This window comes from Ranitomeya variabilis, chromosome 3, assembly GCF_051348905.1.
Source record: "Ranitomeya variabilis isolate aRanVar5 chromosome 3, aRanVar5.hap1, whole genome shotgun sequence".
In the NCBI taxonomy this organism is placed as follows: domain Eukaryota; kingdom Metazoa; phylum Chordata; class Amphibia; order Anura; family Dendrobatidae; genus Ranitomeya; species Ranitomeya variabilis.
Window position 1 is genome coordinate 254392667 of NC_135234.1, and position 15331 is coordinate 254407997.

Sequence of the window (15331 nt, forward strand, 5' to 3'; positions counted from 1 at the left end):
CCTTGTTATACTAATACTGAAATATTAACCTATTAGTAATGTATTCATGCTATTAATCTGCATTGCTATGCTTGTTATACTAATATTTATAAAAGACCCAGCTCACAAGTATAAAAAGCCCACGACCTCCCCTGTTATGATCCGGTGGTAGGATCACCAAACTGACCTGATAGGTAAACCTGAATAATAGGATAAGCTCCGGGGATGTGGGAACTATACCGACCGCAATCCTGATCCTATCCACACACACTAAAGGCAGCCGTGGAGCGTTACCTAAAAACCTAGACGCCTCTTCACAGCCTGAGAAACTGGCTACCCCTAGAGAGAAAGCAAAGCCTCACTTGCCTCAGAGAAATAACCCCAAAGTTTAGGCAGCCCCTCACAAATAATAACGGTGAGTTAAGGGGAAAATACAAACGTAGGAATGAAAAACAGGTTTAAGCAAATGAGGCCCGCTAACACTAAATAGACAGAAGATAGCAGGGATCTGTGCGGTCGGTACAAAAACTATCAAAAACTATCCACGCAGAAAGTACAAGAACCCCCACACCGACTCACAATGTGAGGGGCGCACTCTGCTCCCCAGAGCTTCCAGCAAGCGAAAAATCACATATAAGCAAGCTGGACTGAACACATCATATACTGAGAAACATTTTCAAGGAAACAAAGGGCAAAAAGAACTAGCAAGACTTAGCTTCTCAGAAATAGACAGGTCACCAGGAAAATCCAGGAGAGGTCAGAACCAGTACTGAATACAACGACAGCAGGCAACAAGTAAAGGTCCAGGTGTAGTTAAATAGGAACCAGCATAGCAGGAAATGAGGCAGCTGAGCCCAGCTCCAGTATCGCTAAGGGCCACTAGAGGGAGCCCAGACGGAATTCACAACAGTACCCCCCCCTTGAGGAGGGGTCACCAAACCCTCACCAGAGCCCCCAGGCCGATCAGGACGAGCCGAATGAAAGGCACGAACCAAATCGGCCGCATGGACATCAGAGGCGACAACCCAAGAATTATCCTCCTGACCATAGCCCATCCATTTAACTAAGTACTGAAGCTTCCGTCTCGAAACACGAGAATCCAAGATCTTCTCCACCACATACTCTAATTCTCCCTCGACCAAGACCGGAGCAGGAGGGTCAACAGAAGAAACCACAGGCACCGCATATCTCCGCAACAATGACCTATGGAACACATTGTGAATGGCAAATGATGCTGGGAGGTCCAAACGAAAAGACACAGGGTTGAGGATTTCCAAAATCTTATAAGGACCGATGAAATGAGGCTTGAACTTAGGAGAGGAAACCTTCATCGGAACAAAACGAGAAGACAACCATACCAAATCCCCCACACGAAGTCGGGGACCCACACAGCGACGGCGGTTAGCAAAGCGCTGAGCCTTCTCTTGTGACAACGTCAAATTGTCCACCACGTGGTTCCAAATCTGTTGCAACCTATCCACCACAGAATCCACCCCAGGACAGTCAGAAGGCTCAACCTGACCTGAGGAAAAATGAGGATGAAAACCAGAAAAGGCGAAACCAAAGTAGCAGAACTAGCCCGATTATTGAGGGCGAACTCAGCCAATGGCAAAAAAGTCACCCAATCATCCTGATCCGCAGAAACAAAACATCTCAGATAAGTCTCCAAGGTCTGATTATTTCGTTCGGTTTGGCCATTCGTCTGAGGGTGGAAAGCCGATGAAAAAGATAATTCAATGCCCATCTTAGCACAAAAGGACCGCCAAAATATGGACACAAACTGGGATCCTCTGTCAGACACAATATTCTCAGGAATACCATGCAAACGAACCACATTCTGAAAAAACAGTGGAACCAAATCAGAGGAGGAAGGCAGCTGAGTCCAGCTCCAGACCCGCAGTATCGCTAAGGGCCACCAGAGGGAGCCCAGATGGAATTCACAACACTCCCCATCTCCAGCCCCGAAGACAGAAATATTACATATGATGGAGTGCATATAATCTCCATTAAACAGTATAATAATAATCAGCCCCCCACTGCCCTTTGCCCCCTCACCCACCTCAGCCCTCACAATACACTCAAACTCTCACATTCACCCCCCAATATCCTGTCCCCCTCCCACAATACCACCATCCGCTCTCACATTCACCCCCCAGGACCCTGTCGACCTACCATAATACCACCATCCGCTCTCACATTCACCCCCCAGTTCCTGTCCCCCTACCACAATACCACCATATGCTCTCACATTTACCCCACAATGCCCTGTCCCCCTTGCAAACCCCAACACCCACCTCTTCCGACAAGCCTACAACCTGCAGTAACCATCAATCGACCAAACTGCTGCACGACCAGCTCTATCCTCACCTACTGTATCCTCACCCATCCCTTGTAGATTGTGAGCCCTCGCGGGCAGGGTCCTCTCTCCTCCTGTTCCAGTTGTGACTTGTATCGGTCAAGATTATTGTACTTGTTTTTATTATGTATACCCCTCCTCACATGTAAAGCGCCATGGAATAAATGGCGCTATAATAATAAATAATAATAATAATAATAATCCCCATCCTCTCACATTTACCCCACAGAGCCCTGTCCCTCTCCCCTACTATAATAAATTCCATCCTCACTTACTGATGAAGTTTTCAGGCAGACAGTGAGGAGGACCAGGAAGTGTTCAGATAGAAGGGCACTAGGTCCCAGTGTGCCTCAGCCAATCCACACATGCACAGCCAGAAAGTAACTGCAGCTGCTGCCAGCCCAGCCAGGAAGAGATTCCTCGGGTGAGACCACATCGCACTCTGCATGGATGGAGGCTCTGCAGCCTGCCACTGTACAGTGTCTATGAGACAGGGGAGCCGGCATTGTGATGCTCTCTCCCTGACACCTCAGACACGGCAGTGGATCTCCCGGTGGGCCCCTTCAGGTGACGGGGCCTGGGGCAATGGCCCTCTCTGCCCCTCCAGTAGCTACGCTACTTGTAACAGGAGAAATTGGACACCAAAAGTTGTGCAACTTGTCCTGAGTACGCCGATACCCCATATGTGAGGGTAAACCACTATTTGGGCACATGGCAGAGCTAGGAAGGGAAGGAGCACCATTTGACTTTTCAATGCAAAATTGGCTGAAATTGAGATAGGACGCCATGTTGCGTTTGGAGAGCCCCTGATGTGCCTAAACAGTGGAAACCCCCCACAAGTGACACCATTTTGGAAAGTAAACCCCCTAAAGAACTTATCTAGATGTGTGAGGAGCACTTTAAATCTCCAAATGCTTCACAGACGTTTAGAATGTAGACCCATAAAAATAAAAAAACATATTTTTTTTGACAAAAATGATATTTCTGCTCCCCAATTTTTTATTTTTCCAAGGGTAACAGGAGAAATTGGACCCCAAAAGACATTGTGCAATTTGTCTTGAGTACGCTGATACCCCATATGTGGGGTAAATCACTGTTTGGGTGCATGGCAGAGCTCGGAAGGGAAGGAGCGCCGTTTGACTTGTCAATGCAAAATTGGCTGGAATTGAGATTGGACACCATTTTGCGTTTGGAGAGCCCCTGATGTGCCTAAACAGTGAAAACCCCCCACAAGTGACACCATTTTAAAAAGTAGACCCCCTAAAGAACTTATCTAGATGTGTGTAGAGTACTTTGAACCCCCAAGTGTTTCACAGAAGTTTATAATGTAGAGCCGTAAAAATAAAAAATATTGTTTCCAGAAAAGATATCTTTTCGCCCACAATTTTTTATTTTCCCAAGGGTAACAGGAGAAATTGGACCACAAACATTGCTGTGCAATTTGTCTTGAGTACGCTGATACCCCATATGTGGGGGAACCACCGTTTGGGTGCATAGCAGAGCTCGGAAGCGAAGGATTGCAGTTTTGGAATACAGACTTTGATGGAATTGTCTGCGAGCATCACGTTGCGTTTGCAGAGCCCCTGATGTGCCTAAACAGTAGAAACCCCACACAAGTGACCCCATTTTGGAGACTAGACCCCACAAGGAACTTATCTAAATGTGTTGTGAGAACTTTGAACCCCCAAGTGTTTCACTAAAGTTTATAACGCAGAGCATGAAAATAAAAAATCATTTTTTTCACAGAAAAATGATTTTTAGCCCCCAAATATTTATGTTCCCAACGGTAACAGGAGAAATTGGACCACAAATGTTGTTGTCCAATTTGTCCTGAGTATGGTGATACCGCATATGTGGGGGTAAACCACTATTTGGGTGCACGACAGAGCTCGGAAGGGAAGGAGCACCATTTTACTTTTTCAACGCAAAATTGGCTGGAATTGAGATAGGACGCGATGTCACATTTGAAGAGCCCCGGATGTGCCTAAACAGTGGAAACCCCCAAATTCTAACTCCATCCCTAACCCGAACACACCCCTAACCCTAATCCCAAACCTAACCCTAACCACACCCCTAACCCAAACACGCCCCTAACCCCAATCCCAACCCTAACCAGACCCCTAAGCCCAACACACCACTAACTATAATCCCAACCTTAACCATAACCCTAACCACACCCATAGCCCTGACCCGCCCCTAACGCTAATCCCATCCCTAACTCCAACTCTAGCCCCAACCCTAACCCTAACTTTAGCCTCAACCATAACCCTAACTTTAGCCCCGACCCTAACCTTAACTTTAGCCCTAACCCTAACGGGAAAATGGAAATAAATACATTTTTCATTTTATTATTTTTCCCTAACTAAGGGGGTGATAAAGGGGGTTTGATTTACTATTTATAGCGGGTTTTTATGTTTGGCAGCTATTAAACACTAAAAGACGCTTTTCATTGCAAAAAATAGTTTGTGCATCACCACATTTTGAGAGCTATAATTTTTTCATATTTTTGCCCACAAAGTCATGTGAGGTCTTGTTTTTTGTGGGACGAGTTGACGTTTTTATTAGTACCAGTTTCGGGCACATGACGTTTTTTGATCGCTTTTTATTATGATTTTTGGGAGGCAGAATGAAAAAAACCCAGCAATTAATGAATTTCTTTTGGGTGGGGCGTTTATACCGCTCCACGTGTGGTAAAATTGATCAAGCAGTTTTATTCTTCGGGTCAGTACGATTACAGCGATACCTCATTTATTTTTTTTTTACGTTTTGGCGCTTTTATTCAATAAAAACTATTTTATATACAAAATAATAATTTTTGCATCGCTTTATTCTGAGGACTATAACTTTTTTTTGCTGATGACGCTGTATGGTGGCTCGTTTTTTGCGAGAAAAGATGACGTTTTTCAATGGTACAATGTTTATTTATATGTGTCTTTTTGATCGTGTGTTATTCCACTTTTTGTTCAGCGGTATGATGATAAAACATTGCTTTTTGCCTTGTTTTTTATTTTTTTTATGGTGTTCACTGAAGGGGTTAACTAGTGGGACAGTTTTATAGGTCATGTCGTTATGATACTAAATATGTGTACTTTTATCGTTTTTTTTTATTTACATAAAGAAATGTATTTATTGGAACAATATTTTTTTTCTTTATTTAGGAATTTTTTAAAATATCTTTTTACACAGTATAATATTTTTTTTAAACTTTTTTACATTGTCCCAGGGTGGGACATCACTGTATAAAGTCAGATCGCTGATCTGACACTTTGCACAGCATTGTGTCAGATCAGCGGTCTGACAGGCAGTGAAGGAGGCTTCTCAGCACCTGCTCTAAGACATTGAGAAGCCACCTCCCTGCAGGACCCGGAAAACCTCAGAACAACGCGATCACATCATGTTGTTCTGAGAGTGTCAGGAAAGCACACAAGGAGCCACCTCCCTGTGCGATGCTTCTCTATGCCACCGGAATGCTGCAATCTTGTTTCATTGCAGTGTTCCGGGGTTAAAGTGCCAGGAGCGGTCTGTGATAACTCCTGGCACTTAGTCCCGGGTGTCAGCTGTGATAATCAGCTGACACCCGGTCACGATCGGCCACGCTTCCCCCGTGAGCACAGCTGATCGCGTTTAACGTACTATTCCATCCATGGGAAGTATGGCCCAGGTCACATGGATGGAATGGTAGGTCGGATGGCAGAAGGGGTTAACCCGTTCCCGACATTTGTAGTACATGTTTGTAGTTATGTATACCCCTCCTTGCATGTAAAGAGCCATGGAATAAATGGCGCTATAATAATAAATAATAATAATAATAATACATGTACGTCATGATCAGGAAGGAAGTCCCAACTGATGCAGTATAAGTATGTCATGTCTGTAGAATGTAAGCACACAAGAGCACCCATCTGTCATTGTTAGTATGTTTTCTGTAAGTGATATTTGTATTTTGATGTAACCCCTTCTGAAGCCAGCACCATGGAATCAATGGTGCTATATAAATAAATAAAGAAGAAGAAGAAGAAGAAGAAGAAGAAGAAGAAGAAATAGCAAACATCTTTAATCTTCTTTTTCATGATGCCATCTATTTAATGAAGTGCACCAGTCCCTCCTGCAGCAAAACAACCTCACAACATGATGCTGCCACCCTTGTGTTTCACAGTTGGGATGGTGTTCTTAGGCTTCTAAGCTTCTCTCTTTTTCATCCAAATGTAACGATGGTCATTATGCCCAAAAAGTTAAATTTTAGTTTAATCAGACCACAGGACATTTCTCCAAAAATAAAGGTCTTTGTTCCTGTGTGCATTTGCAAACATTAACCTGGCTTTTTTCTTTTTCTTTTGGAGTAATGGCTTCTTACTGGCAGAGTGGCATTTCAGCCCATGTTGATATAGTAATCGTTTCATTGTGGATATTGACACAATCTTACCAGCTTCCGCCATCAAATGCTCACCACACCTATAGATGAATTCCTTATGTAGTTTAGTTTGCAAAACTTGTGAGTGTTTCTACTTTTTGTCACCTCAGGGGCTCTGCAAAACTAACATGGTATTCAAATTTACAGTTCAAAAGTTAAATAGTCCTTTGTTTTCCGAGTTTTGCCATGTGCCCACACATTAGTTGTGGACCACATATGGGGTATCAATGTGTTTGGAAGAAATTGCATAACAAATTATGGGGTCCAATTAATCCTACTGTAAATTATAAATTTGATGTTAATCCTTCAACGACCGCCGATACGCCTTTTAACTGCGGCAGTTAAGGGTACTTATTCGTCAGCACCACTTTTTAACGGCGCTAAGAATTAAGTGTATAGCGCCCCCCAGCGTTAGAAAATCTCCAGTGTCTTGGCTACCAAGGGTAGCCGAGACCCCAGAGAATATGATTCTGGTTGGTTTTAACATCCATAGTCTCATCATCACTGTTATTCACCGAATAACGGTGATCACAAAAAAAGGCGGCTTTCCCATTCATTTCTCTCTCCTCTGGTATGATCTAGCATACCAGAGGAGAGAGAAATGGGGTCCCCCGAGATCTCCCGGTACCTACAGTGTCCCTGAACCCTCCAGCTCCGTCCCCCGGCCCTCAGTGTCTTCTTCCGGGAAGAAAATGGCGGGTGCATGTGCAGTGCAGCCTCCGAGTTCTGCCTGCCGGCACCCGGCAACAATTGAGAATTTTTCCTACTGGTTCATTTTGATCACTGTGATAGACCCTATTAAAGTGACCAAAATAAAAAAAGTAAATCAAACTTCCCTTTGTCACCCAATTTGTTAGGTAAAAATAATAAAATAAAAAAATGTATTTTTTTCCCATTCTTTGCAGTTAGGTTTAGGTTTAGGGTTAGGGCTAGGTTTGGGGTTAGATCTAGGGTTAGGTTTGGAGTTAGAGCAAGGGTTAGGGTTGAGATAGGGTTAGGTTTGGGGATAGGGTTAGGGCTGGGGTTAGAGCTAGGATTAGGGTTGGGCTAGGGTTAGGTTTGGGAATAGGGTTGTGTTGGGGTTATACTTGTGTTGGGTTTACGGTTGGGGTTAGGGTGGTGTTAGGTTTAAGGTGGTGTTGGGCTTAGGGTTATGTTGGGGTTATGGTAATATTGGGGTGAGGGTTGTGTTGGGGTTATGGTTGTGATTAGGATTGAGATTAGGGTTAGGGGTGTGTTGGGGTTAGGGTTGGGGTTAGAGCTGTGTTAGGATTAGAGTTAGAATTGGGGGTTCATTGCTTAGGTACATCAGGGGTCTCCAAATGCGACATGGTGCCACCATTCATTCCAGCCAATTTTGCGTTCAAAAAGTCAAACGGTGCTCCCTCACTTCTGAGCCCTGCCATGCACTAAAACTGTGGTTTATCACCAGTTATGGGGTATCACCATACTCAGGACAAATTGCACAACAACTTTGGGGGTCTAATTTCTCCAGTTACCATTGGGGCAAAAAGATAATTTTTGTGGAAAAAATATAACACTTATAAAAATAACACTTCTGTGAAGCATTTGTGGGTTCAAAGTGCTCACTACACATCTAGATAAGTTCCGTTGGGGGTCTACTTTCAAAAATGGTGTCATTTGTGTTTTTTTTTCACTGTTTAGGCACATCAGGGGCTTTCCAAACGCGACATGCCGTCCGATCTCAATTCCAGCCAATTCTGCGTTGAAAAAGTCAAACGGCGATCCTTCCCTTCCAAGCTCTCCTGTGCGCCCTAACAGTGGTTTACCCCCACATATGGGGTATTGCATATTCAGAAGAAATTGCAAAACAACTTTTGTGGTTCATTTTCTCTTTTTACACTTATGAAAATAAAAAAAAATGGTTCTGAAGTAAAATTTTTGCGAAAAAAAGTTAAATGTTCATTTTTTCCTTCCACATTGCTTCAGTTCCTGTGAAGCACATAAAGTGTTAATAAACTTCTTGAATGTGGTTTTCAGCACATTGAGGGGTGCAATCTTTAGAATGGTGTGACTTTTGGGTATTTTCTGTCATGTGCAATCCTCAAAGTGACTTCAAACGTGATGTGGCCCCTAAAAAAAATGTATTTCTAAATTTTGTTGTAAAATGAGAAATCGCTGGTCAACTTTTAACCTTTATAACTTCCTAACAAAAAAAAATGTTGTTTCCAAAATTGTGCTGCAGTAAAGTGAACATATTGGAAATGTTATCTATTAAGTATTTTTTGTTTTTTTGCTAAATTTTACAAACTTTCGCCATATTTCTATTTTTTCCATAAATAAATGCAAGCAATATCGAAGAAATTTTACCACTAACATGAAGTACAATATGTCACTAAAAAACTATTTCAGAAACAGTGGGATCCATAAAACTGTTCCAGAGTTATGACCTCATAAATTGACAGTGTTCAGAATTATAAAAATTGGCTCGGTTATTAAAGGGAACCTGTCACCCCCCCCCCCAGGGCGTTTTTAAGTAAAAGAGCCACGTTCAGCAGCACTAAGGCTGCATTCTGTGAAGGTGGCTCTTATGCTTAGTATCCCTAGGAACGCTGAAATAATCACTTTTCTAAATTGCCCGCCGTACCTCTATTGTGTCCCGGAGGTATGCCTTCCCCCGGTGTCAACCGCCTACGAGACGTCAATCATAGTCTCACCTGACAATCCCCCGACATCCATCTTTTTCAGATTTTTGGCTTCTAGAATGCAGACAGTCAGTTTTCCAGCAGTTGGAACATATCGTAGGGAAATACAGATATCTCCAAGTTTCTCTGGCTGGGGTAAACAAGTAAAAGCAAATTATTTTGGGGTGGAGATCTTGCAAAATACTGTTTGTGGCTTCTACATTTTCTTGAAATTTTAACTCATTCCATTACTCATATATGGCATTTTTTCAGGCATGCAAAACAAAATCACATTATATCTAGCCTTATCATTACAGAATGACTGATAAAACTTACCACAAGGGTGAGTACTGGTCGCTCTTCTTTTTAAAGGAGTTGCCCACTATTAGGACAACCCCTTCTTGAAGTAAATGTTTAGCCCTTATAAAATAATAAAATCTATATTCACATCTCGTGCCGGCGCCGTTTTTGCCATGTCAGCACTAACTCTCTTGGGCCTTTCATGCGGTGTGAAACATGACTTCGGCGCCCAATCAGAGCTGGTGTTACTGTCTCCGCCTTCGTACGAACTGAACATGAAGAGGAAGTCTAGGCTGCAGATGCTCTATCACTTCCTCTTCATGCTCAATTCGACAGAAGGCAGGGACAGTGACACCAGCGCTGATTGGGGGCCGGTGTCATGCGTCACCACACGGCACAAGAACCCCGGGAGAGCTATTGCCGACACAGAGGGAAGAACGCCAGCGCAGGAGCTGAATATACTGTAGATTATAATATTTTATCTTAGCCAAGCATTTACTTTAAGAAGGGGTTGCCCTAGTGGACAACCCCTTTAATTATTTTTATTATTAACATTAATAATAATTTACTGCTGCTTTGTGATGTCCTTGCCTTCCAGGTGCCATATGGCTTTTTCATTTTTCTCTTGTCAACACAGCCCTAATAGGGATTTATTTGTGTGACAAGTTTTTTTTCAACAAAAAGAAATAATATAACTTTTAATGTATCGCAAATCTTTTAGGCTTTTCAGGGGGGATAGAATGAAACTTCCATGAAAGTTCTAAGCTAGGTTGTGCTAGATTTTTGTGCAGTTAGATGGATGTAGAACAAGGATGTGTACAGGGTACACCTCCTGATGTCACTTGAAGGGTGCAGTCAGATGGCAGTATAACACTGACGACATTGCAATGCTCATAATGAACGGCGGCTCTCCTTACCCAAGAATGTCAGCTGATTAGAAATACATGTTGTCACGCTCGGGCCAGAAGAGTCTCCGGCCAGTCCAAGCATTGCCATCGACATACTTGTTATACAGCTATCGGACTGTGCCCTTTGAAATATGTAACTATTACTTTGACGAGGAAGCATAGGTTCCTGATTTAACATCTGACCTTCTTGTGTGTCACAGCTAACTTCTGCAGGGGCCATTGATTCTGAAGGCACTGGGGAAACTGGTGCATGGTACAAAATGTTGGTGCTACCAAACACTGTGTCACTCTAATGTAGACATTCAATATTAATTAGGTTAATTGTTAATGTAACGCACCTCCTCCTTTTCTGCGCTCTGCAAGTCTCTCCATTCTTCTATTGGCTGTCCAAGGTCTACAGTATTCATCGCGACCTTCACCTCTCCAATGATGTCATGTTTAGAAAATCGATCAAAGTCATATATGGACATACATAGGGTCTTTCCTCCAAGCTCTTGATATGGAATCTAAAGTTAAATAAAGTTCAAGTTAAAAGTGAAAAGATGATCTCTTCAGGACATCCTACAGCCTGCAATATCCCTGCTGCCACCTTTCTACCCCAACTCCAAATCCCCACGTTCTGTCCCCTCCCTCATTACCTTGTTGATTGTTAGCCCGCCAGGGCTGGGTTCTTGCCCCCCCTCTACTAGTTTGTCATTGTTAGTGTGTTCATCGTACTTTATATCTCTATTTTGTATATATCCCCTTGTAATATACAGCACTATGGGATTAATGGTGCTTTACGAATTAATAACAATATAGTTAAAATGACGTTCTCCTTTGGAGTCTTTGCTTTAAAGGCGTTATCCAGGTTCCACATTGATCATAAATATCTGTAGTTACTTTAAATGAGTGCAGATGCTGTAACCCTCACAGTGAGCACAGCGAGAGCTGTCCGGACTGTATGGTGCTGGCGGTGAGACAGAAAGGTCATGTGAGTGCCAGTGTGCAATATGGCCACACCCCAACCAGACATGTATGGCCTCGCTCAATTCACTGGTACTGAGCTAGGCCGGGCATCAGGGCCGGACTGGCCATAGGGCACTTCTGGCAAATGCCAGAAGGGCCGGTGCCAGTGGTGGGCCGCTCAATCCGCCGCCCCCGCCGTCGCATTCAACTACACCGGCGTATAGACGCCGGTACAGTTGAATGCAATGATGGAGGAGAGAGCGTCTACAGACGCTCCTCTCCCATCATTCCCCGCTCTGCCTCTGACACTGAGTGTGCGCGATGACGTCATATCATCGCGCACCTGCTGTGTCCCGGGCAGACTGCAGCTGCTGAGACAGGAGCAGGAACCAGGAAGCAACGCTGGGCACGAGGAGAGGTGAGGAGAGGTTTTTTTTTTTCTGGACTGTGGGGCCATTCTCGGAGGAGGTGAGGGGAGGAAGAGAAGAGATGTGGGCTGTATATAGTTCTCTGTGGGCTGTGCTCTGTGCTGTATACTGCTGTGGGCTGTATATAGTTCTCTGGGCTGTGCTCTGTGCTGTATACTGCTCTGTGCTATATATAGTTCTCTGTGGGCTGTGCTCTGTGCTGTATACTGCTGTGGGCTGTATATAGTTCTCTGTGGGCTGTGCTCTGTGCTGTATACTGCTGTGGGCTGTATATAGTTCTCTGTGGGCTGTGCTCTGTGCTGTATACCACTGTGGGCTGTATATAGTTCTCTCTGTGGGCTGTGCTCTGTGCTGTATACTGCTGTGGGCTGTATATAGTTATCTGTGGGCTGTGCTCTGTGCTGTATACTGCTGTGGGCTGTATATAGTTCTCTGGGCTGTGCTCTGTGCTGTATACTGCTGTGGGCTGTATATAGTTCTCTGTGGGCTGTGCTCTGTGCTGTATACTGCTGTGGGCTGTATATAGTTCTCTGGGCTGTGCTCTGTGCTGTATACTGCTGTGGGCTGTATATAGTTATCTGTGGGCTGTGCTCTGTGCTGTATACTGCTGTGGGCTGTATATAGTTCTCTGTGGGCTGTGCTCTGTGCTGTATATAGTTATCTGTGGGCTGTGCTCTGTGCTGTATACCACTGTGGGCTGTATATAGTACTCTGTGGGCTGTGCTCTGTGCTGTATACTACTGTGTGCTCTGTGCTATATATAGCTCTCTGTGGGCTGTGCTCTGTGCTGTATACTGCTGTGGGCTGTATATAGCTCTCTGTGGGCTGTGCTCTGTGCTGTATACTACTGTGGGCTGTATATAGTTCTCTGTGGGCTGTGCTCTGTGCTGTATACTACTGTGTGCTCTGTGCTATATATAGTACTCTGTGGGCTGTGCTCTGTGCTGTATACTACTGTGTGCTATATACAGTTCTCTGGGCTGTGCTCTGTGCTATATATAGTACTCTGTGGGCTGTGCTCTGTGCTGTATACTGCTGTGGGCTGAATATAGTTCTCTGTGGGCTGTGCTCTGTGCTGTATACTACTGTGGGCTGTATATAGTTCTCTGTGGGCTGTGCTCTGTGCTGTATACCACTGTGGGCTGTATATAGTACTCTGTGGGCTGTGCTCTGTGCTGTATACTACTGTGTGCTCTGTGCTATATATAGCTCTCTGTGGGCTGTGCTCTGTGCTGTATACTGCTGTGGGCTGTATATAGCTCTCTGTGGGCTGTGCTCTGTGCTGTATACTACTGTGGGCTGTATATAGTTCTCTGGGCTGTGCTCTGTGCTGTATACTACTGTGTGCTCTGTGCTATATATAGTACTCTGTGGGCTGTGCTCTGTGCTGTATACTACTGTGTGCTATATATAGTTCTCTGGGCTGTGCTCTGTGCTGTATACTACTGTGGGCTGTATATAGTACTCTGTGGGCTGTGCTCTGTGCTGTATACTGCTGTGGGCTGTATATAGTACTCTGTGGGCTGTGCTCTGTGCTGTATACTGCTGTGGGCTGTATATAGTACTCTGTGGGCTGTGCTCTGTGCTGTATACTACTGTGTGCTCTGTGCTATATATAGCTCTCTGTGGGCTGTGCTCTGTGCTGTATACTGCTGTGGGCTGTATATAGCTCTCTGTGGGCTGTGCTCTGTGCTGTATACTACTGTGGGCTGTATATAGTTCTCTGTGGGCTGTGCTCTGTGCTGTATACTACTGTGTGCTCTGTGCTATATATAGTACTCTGGGCTGTGCTCTGTGCTGTATACTACTGTGTGCTATATATAGTTCTCTGGGCTGTGCTCTGTGCTGTATACTACTGTGGGCTGTATATAGTACTCTGTGGGCTGTGCTCTGTGCTGTATACTGCTGTGGGCTGTATATAGTACTCTGTGGGCTGTGCTCTGTGCTGTATACTGCTGTGGGCTGTATATAGTACTCTGTGGGCTGTGCTCTGTGCTGTATACTGCTGTGGGCTGTATATAGTACTCTGTGGGCTGTGCTCTGTGCTGTATACTGCTGTGGGCTGTATATAGTACTCTGTGGGCTGTGCTCTGTGCTGTATACTACTGTGTGCTATATATAGTTCTCTGGGCTGTGCTCTGTGCTGTATGCTACTGTGGGCTGTATATAGTTCTCTGTGGGCTGTGCTCTGTGCTGTATATAGTTCTCTGTGGGCTGTGCTCTGTGCTGTATACTACTGTGGGCTGTATATAGTTCTCTGTGGGCTGTGCTCTGTGCTGTATACTACTGTGGGCTGTATATAGTTCTCTGTGGGCTGTGCTCTGTGCTGTATACTACTGTGTGCTGTATATAGTTCTCTGTGGGCTGTGCTGTATATAGTACTCTGTGGGCTGTGCTGTATATAGTACTCTGTGGGCTGTGCTGTATATAGTACTCTGTGGGCTGTGCTGTATATAGTACTCTGTGGGCTGTGCTGTATATAGTACTCTGTGGGCTGTGCTGTATATAGTACTCTGTGGGCTGTGCTGTATATAGTACTCTGTGGGCTGTGCTGTATATAGTACTCTGTGGGCTGTGCTGTGTATAGTACTCTGTGGGCTGTGCTGTATATAGTACTCTCTGGGCTGTGCTGTATATAGTACTCTCTGGGCTGTGCTGTATATAGTACTCTCTGGGCTGTGCTGTATATAGTACTCTCTGGGCTGTGCTTTATATAGTACTCTGGGCTGTGCTGTATATAGTACTCTGGGCTGTGCTTTATATAGTTCTCTGTGGGCTGTGCTGTATATAGTTCTCTGTGGGCTGTGCTGTATATAGTTCTCTGTGGGCTGTGCTGTATATATTACTTTGTGGGCTGTGCTGTATATATTACTTTGTGGGCTGTGCTGTATATATTACTCTGTGGGCTGTGCTGTATACTACTGTGTGGACTGTGCTGTATACTTCTACGTGGGCTGTGCTGTATACTACTGTGTGGTCTGTGCTGTATACTACTGTGTGGTCTGTGCTGAATACTGCTGTGTGATCTACTACGCGAGCTGTGCTATAGTATGCAGGCTGTGCTGTATACTATGCGGTTTGTGCTATATAATATGCGGGCTTTGCTATATACTATGGGGAGTATATTATATTCTATGGGGGAGGCCATGTTATGTACTATGTGGCTGTGTTATATACTATTGTGGGGGTATATTATATTCTATGGGGGAGGCTGCGTTATATACTATGGGGGGCTGCATTATATTCTATGGGGGGCTACATTATATATTATGGGGAGGTGGGCTGTATTATATTCTATGGGGGTTACATACTCTGGGGTGGCTGCATTATACTCTGTGGGGTGGCTGCATTATACT

At 44.4% G+C, this 15331-nt stretch overlaps 1 protein-coding gene across 2 annotated transcripts in view; it reads right to left on the minus strand.

The window, feature by feature from the left end:
- The window catches only part of SYT2 (synaptotagmin 2), a 399391-nt gene that overhangs the window by 18149 nt on the left and 365911 nt on the right, over positions 1-15331 (minus strand). For both annotated transcript variants that reach the window (XM_077295394.1, XM_077295395.1), the window contains 2 exons: positions 10938-11105; positions 9425-9542 (listed from right to left, as the gene is read on the minus strand). In XM_077295394.1, coding sequence (XP_077151509.1) covers positions 9425-9542; positions 10938-11105 — 286 coding nt within the window. The remainder of the gene's footprint in view (positions 1-9424; positions 9543-10937; positions 11106-15331) is intronic.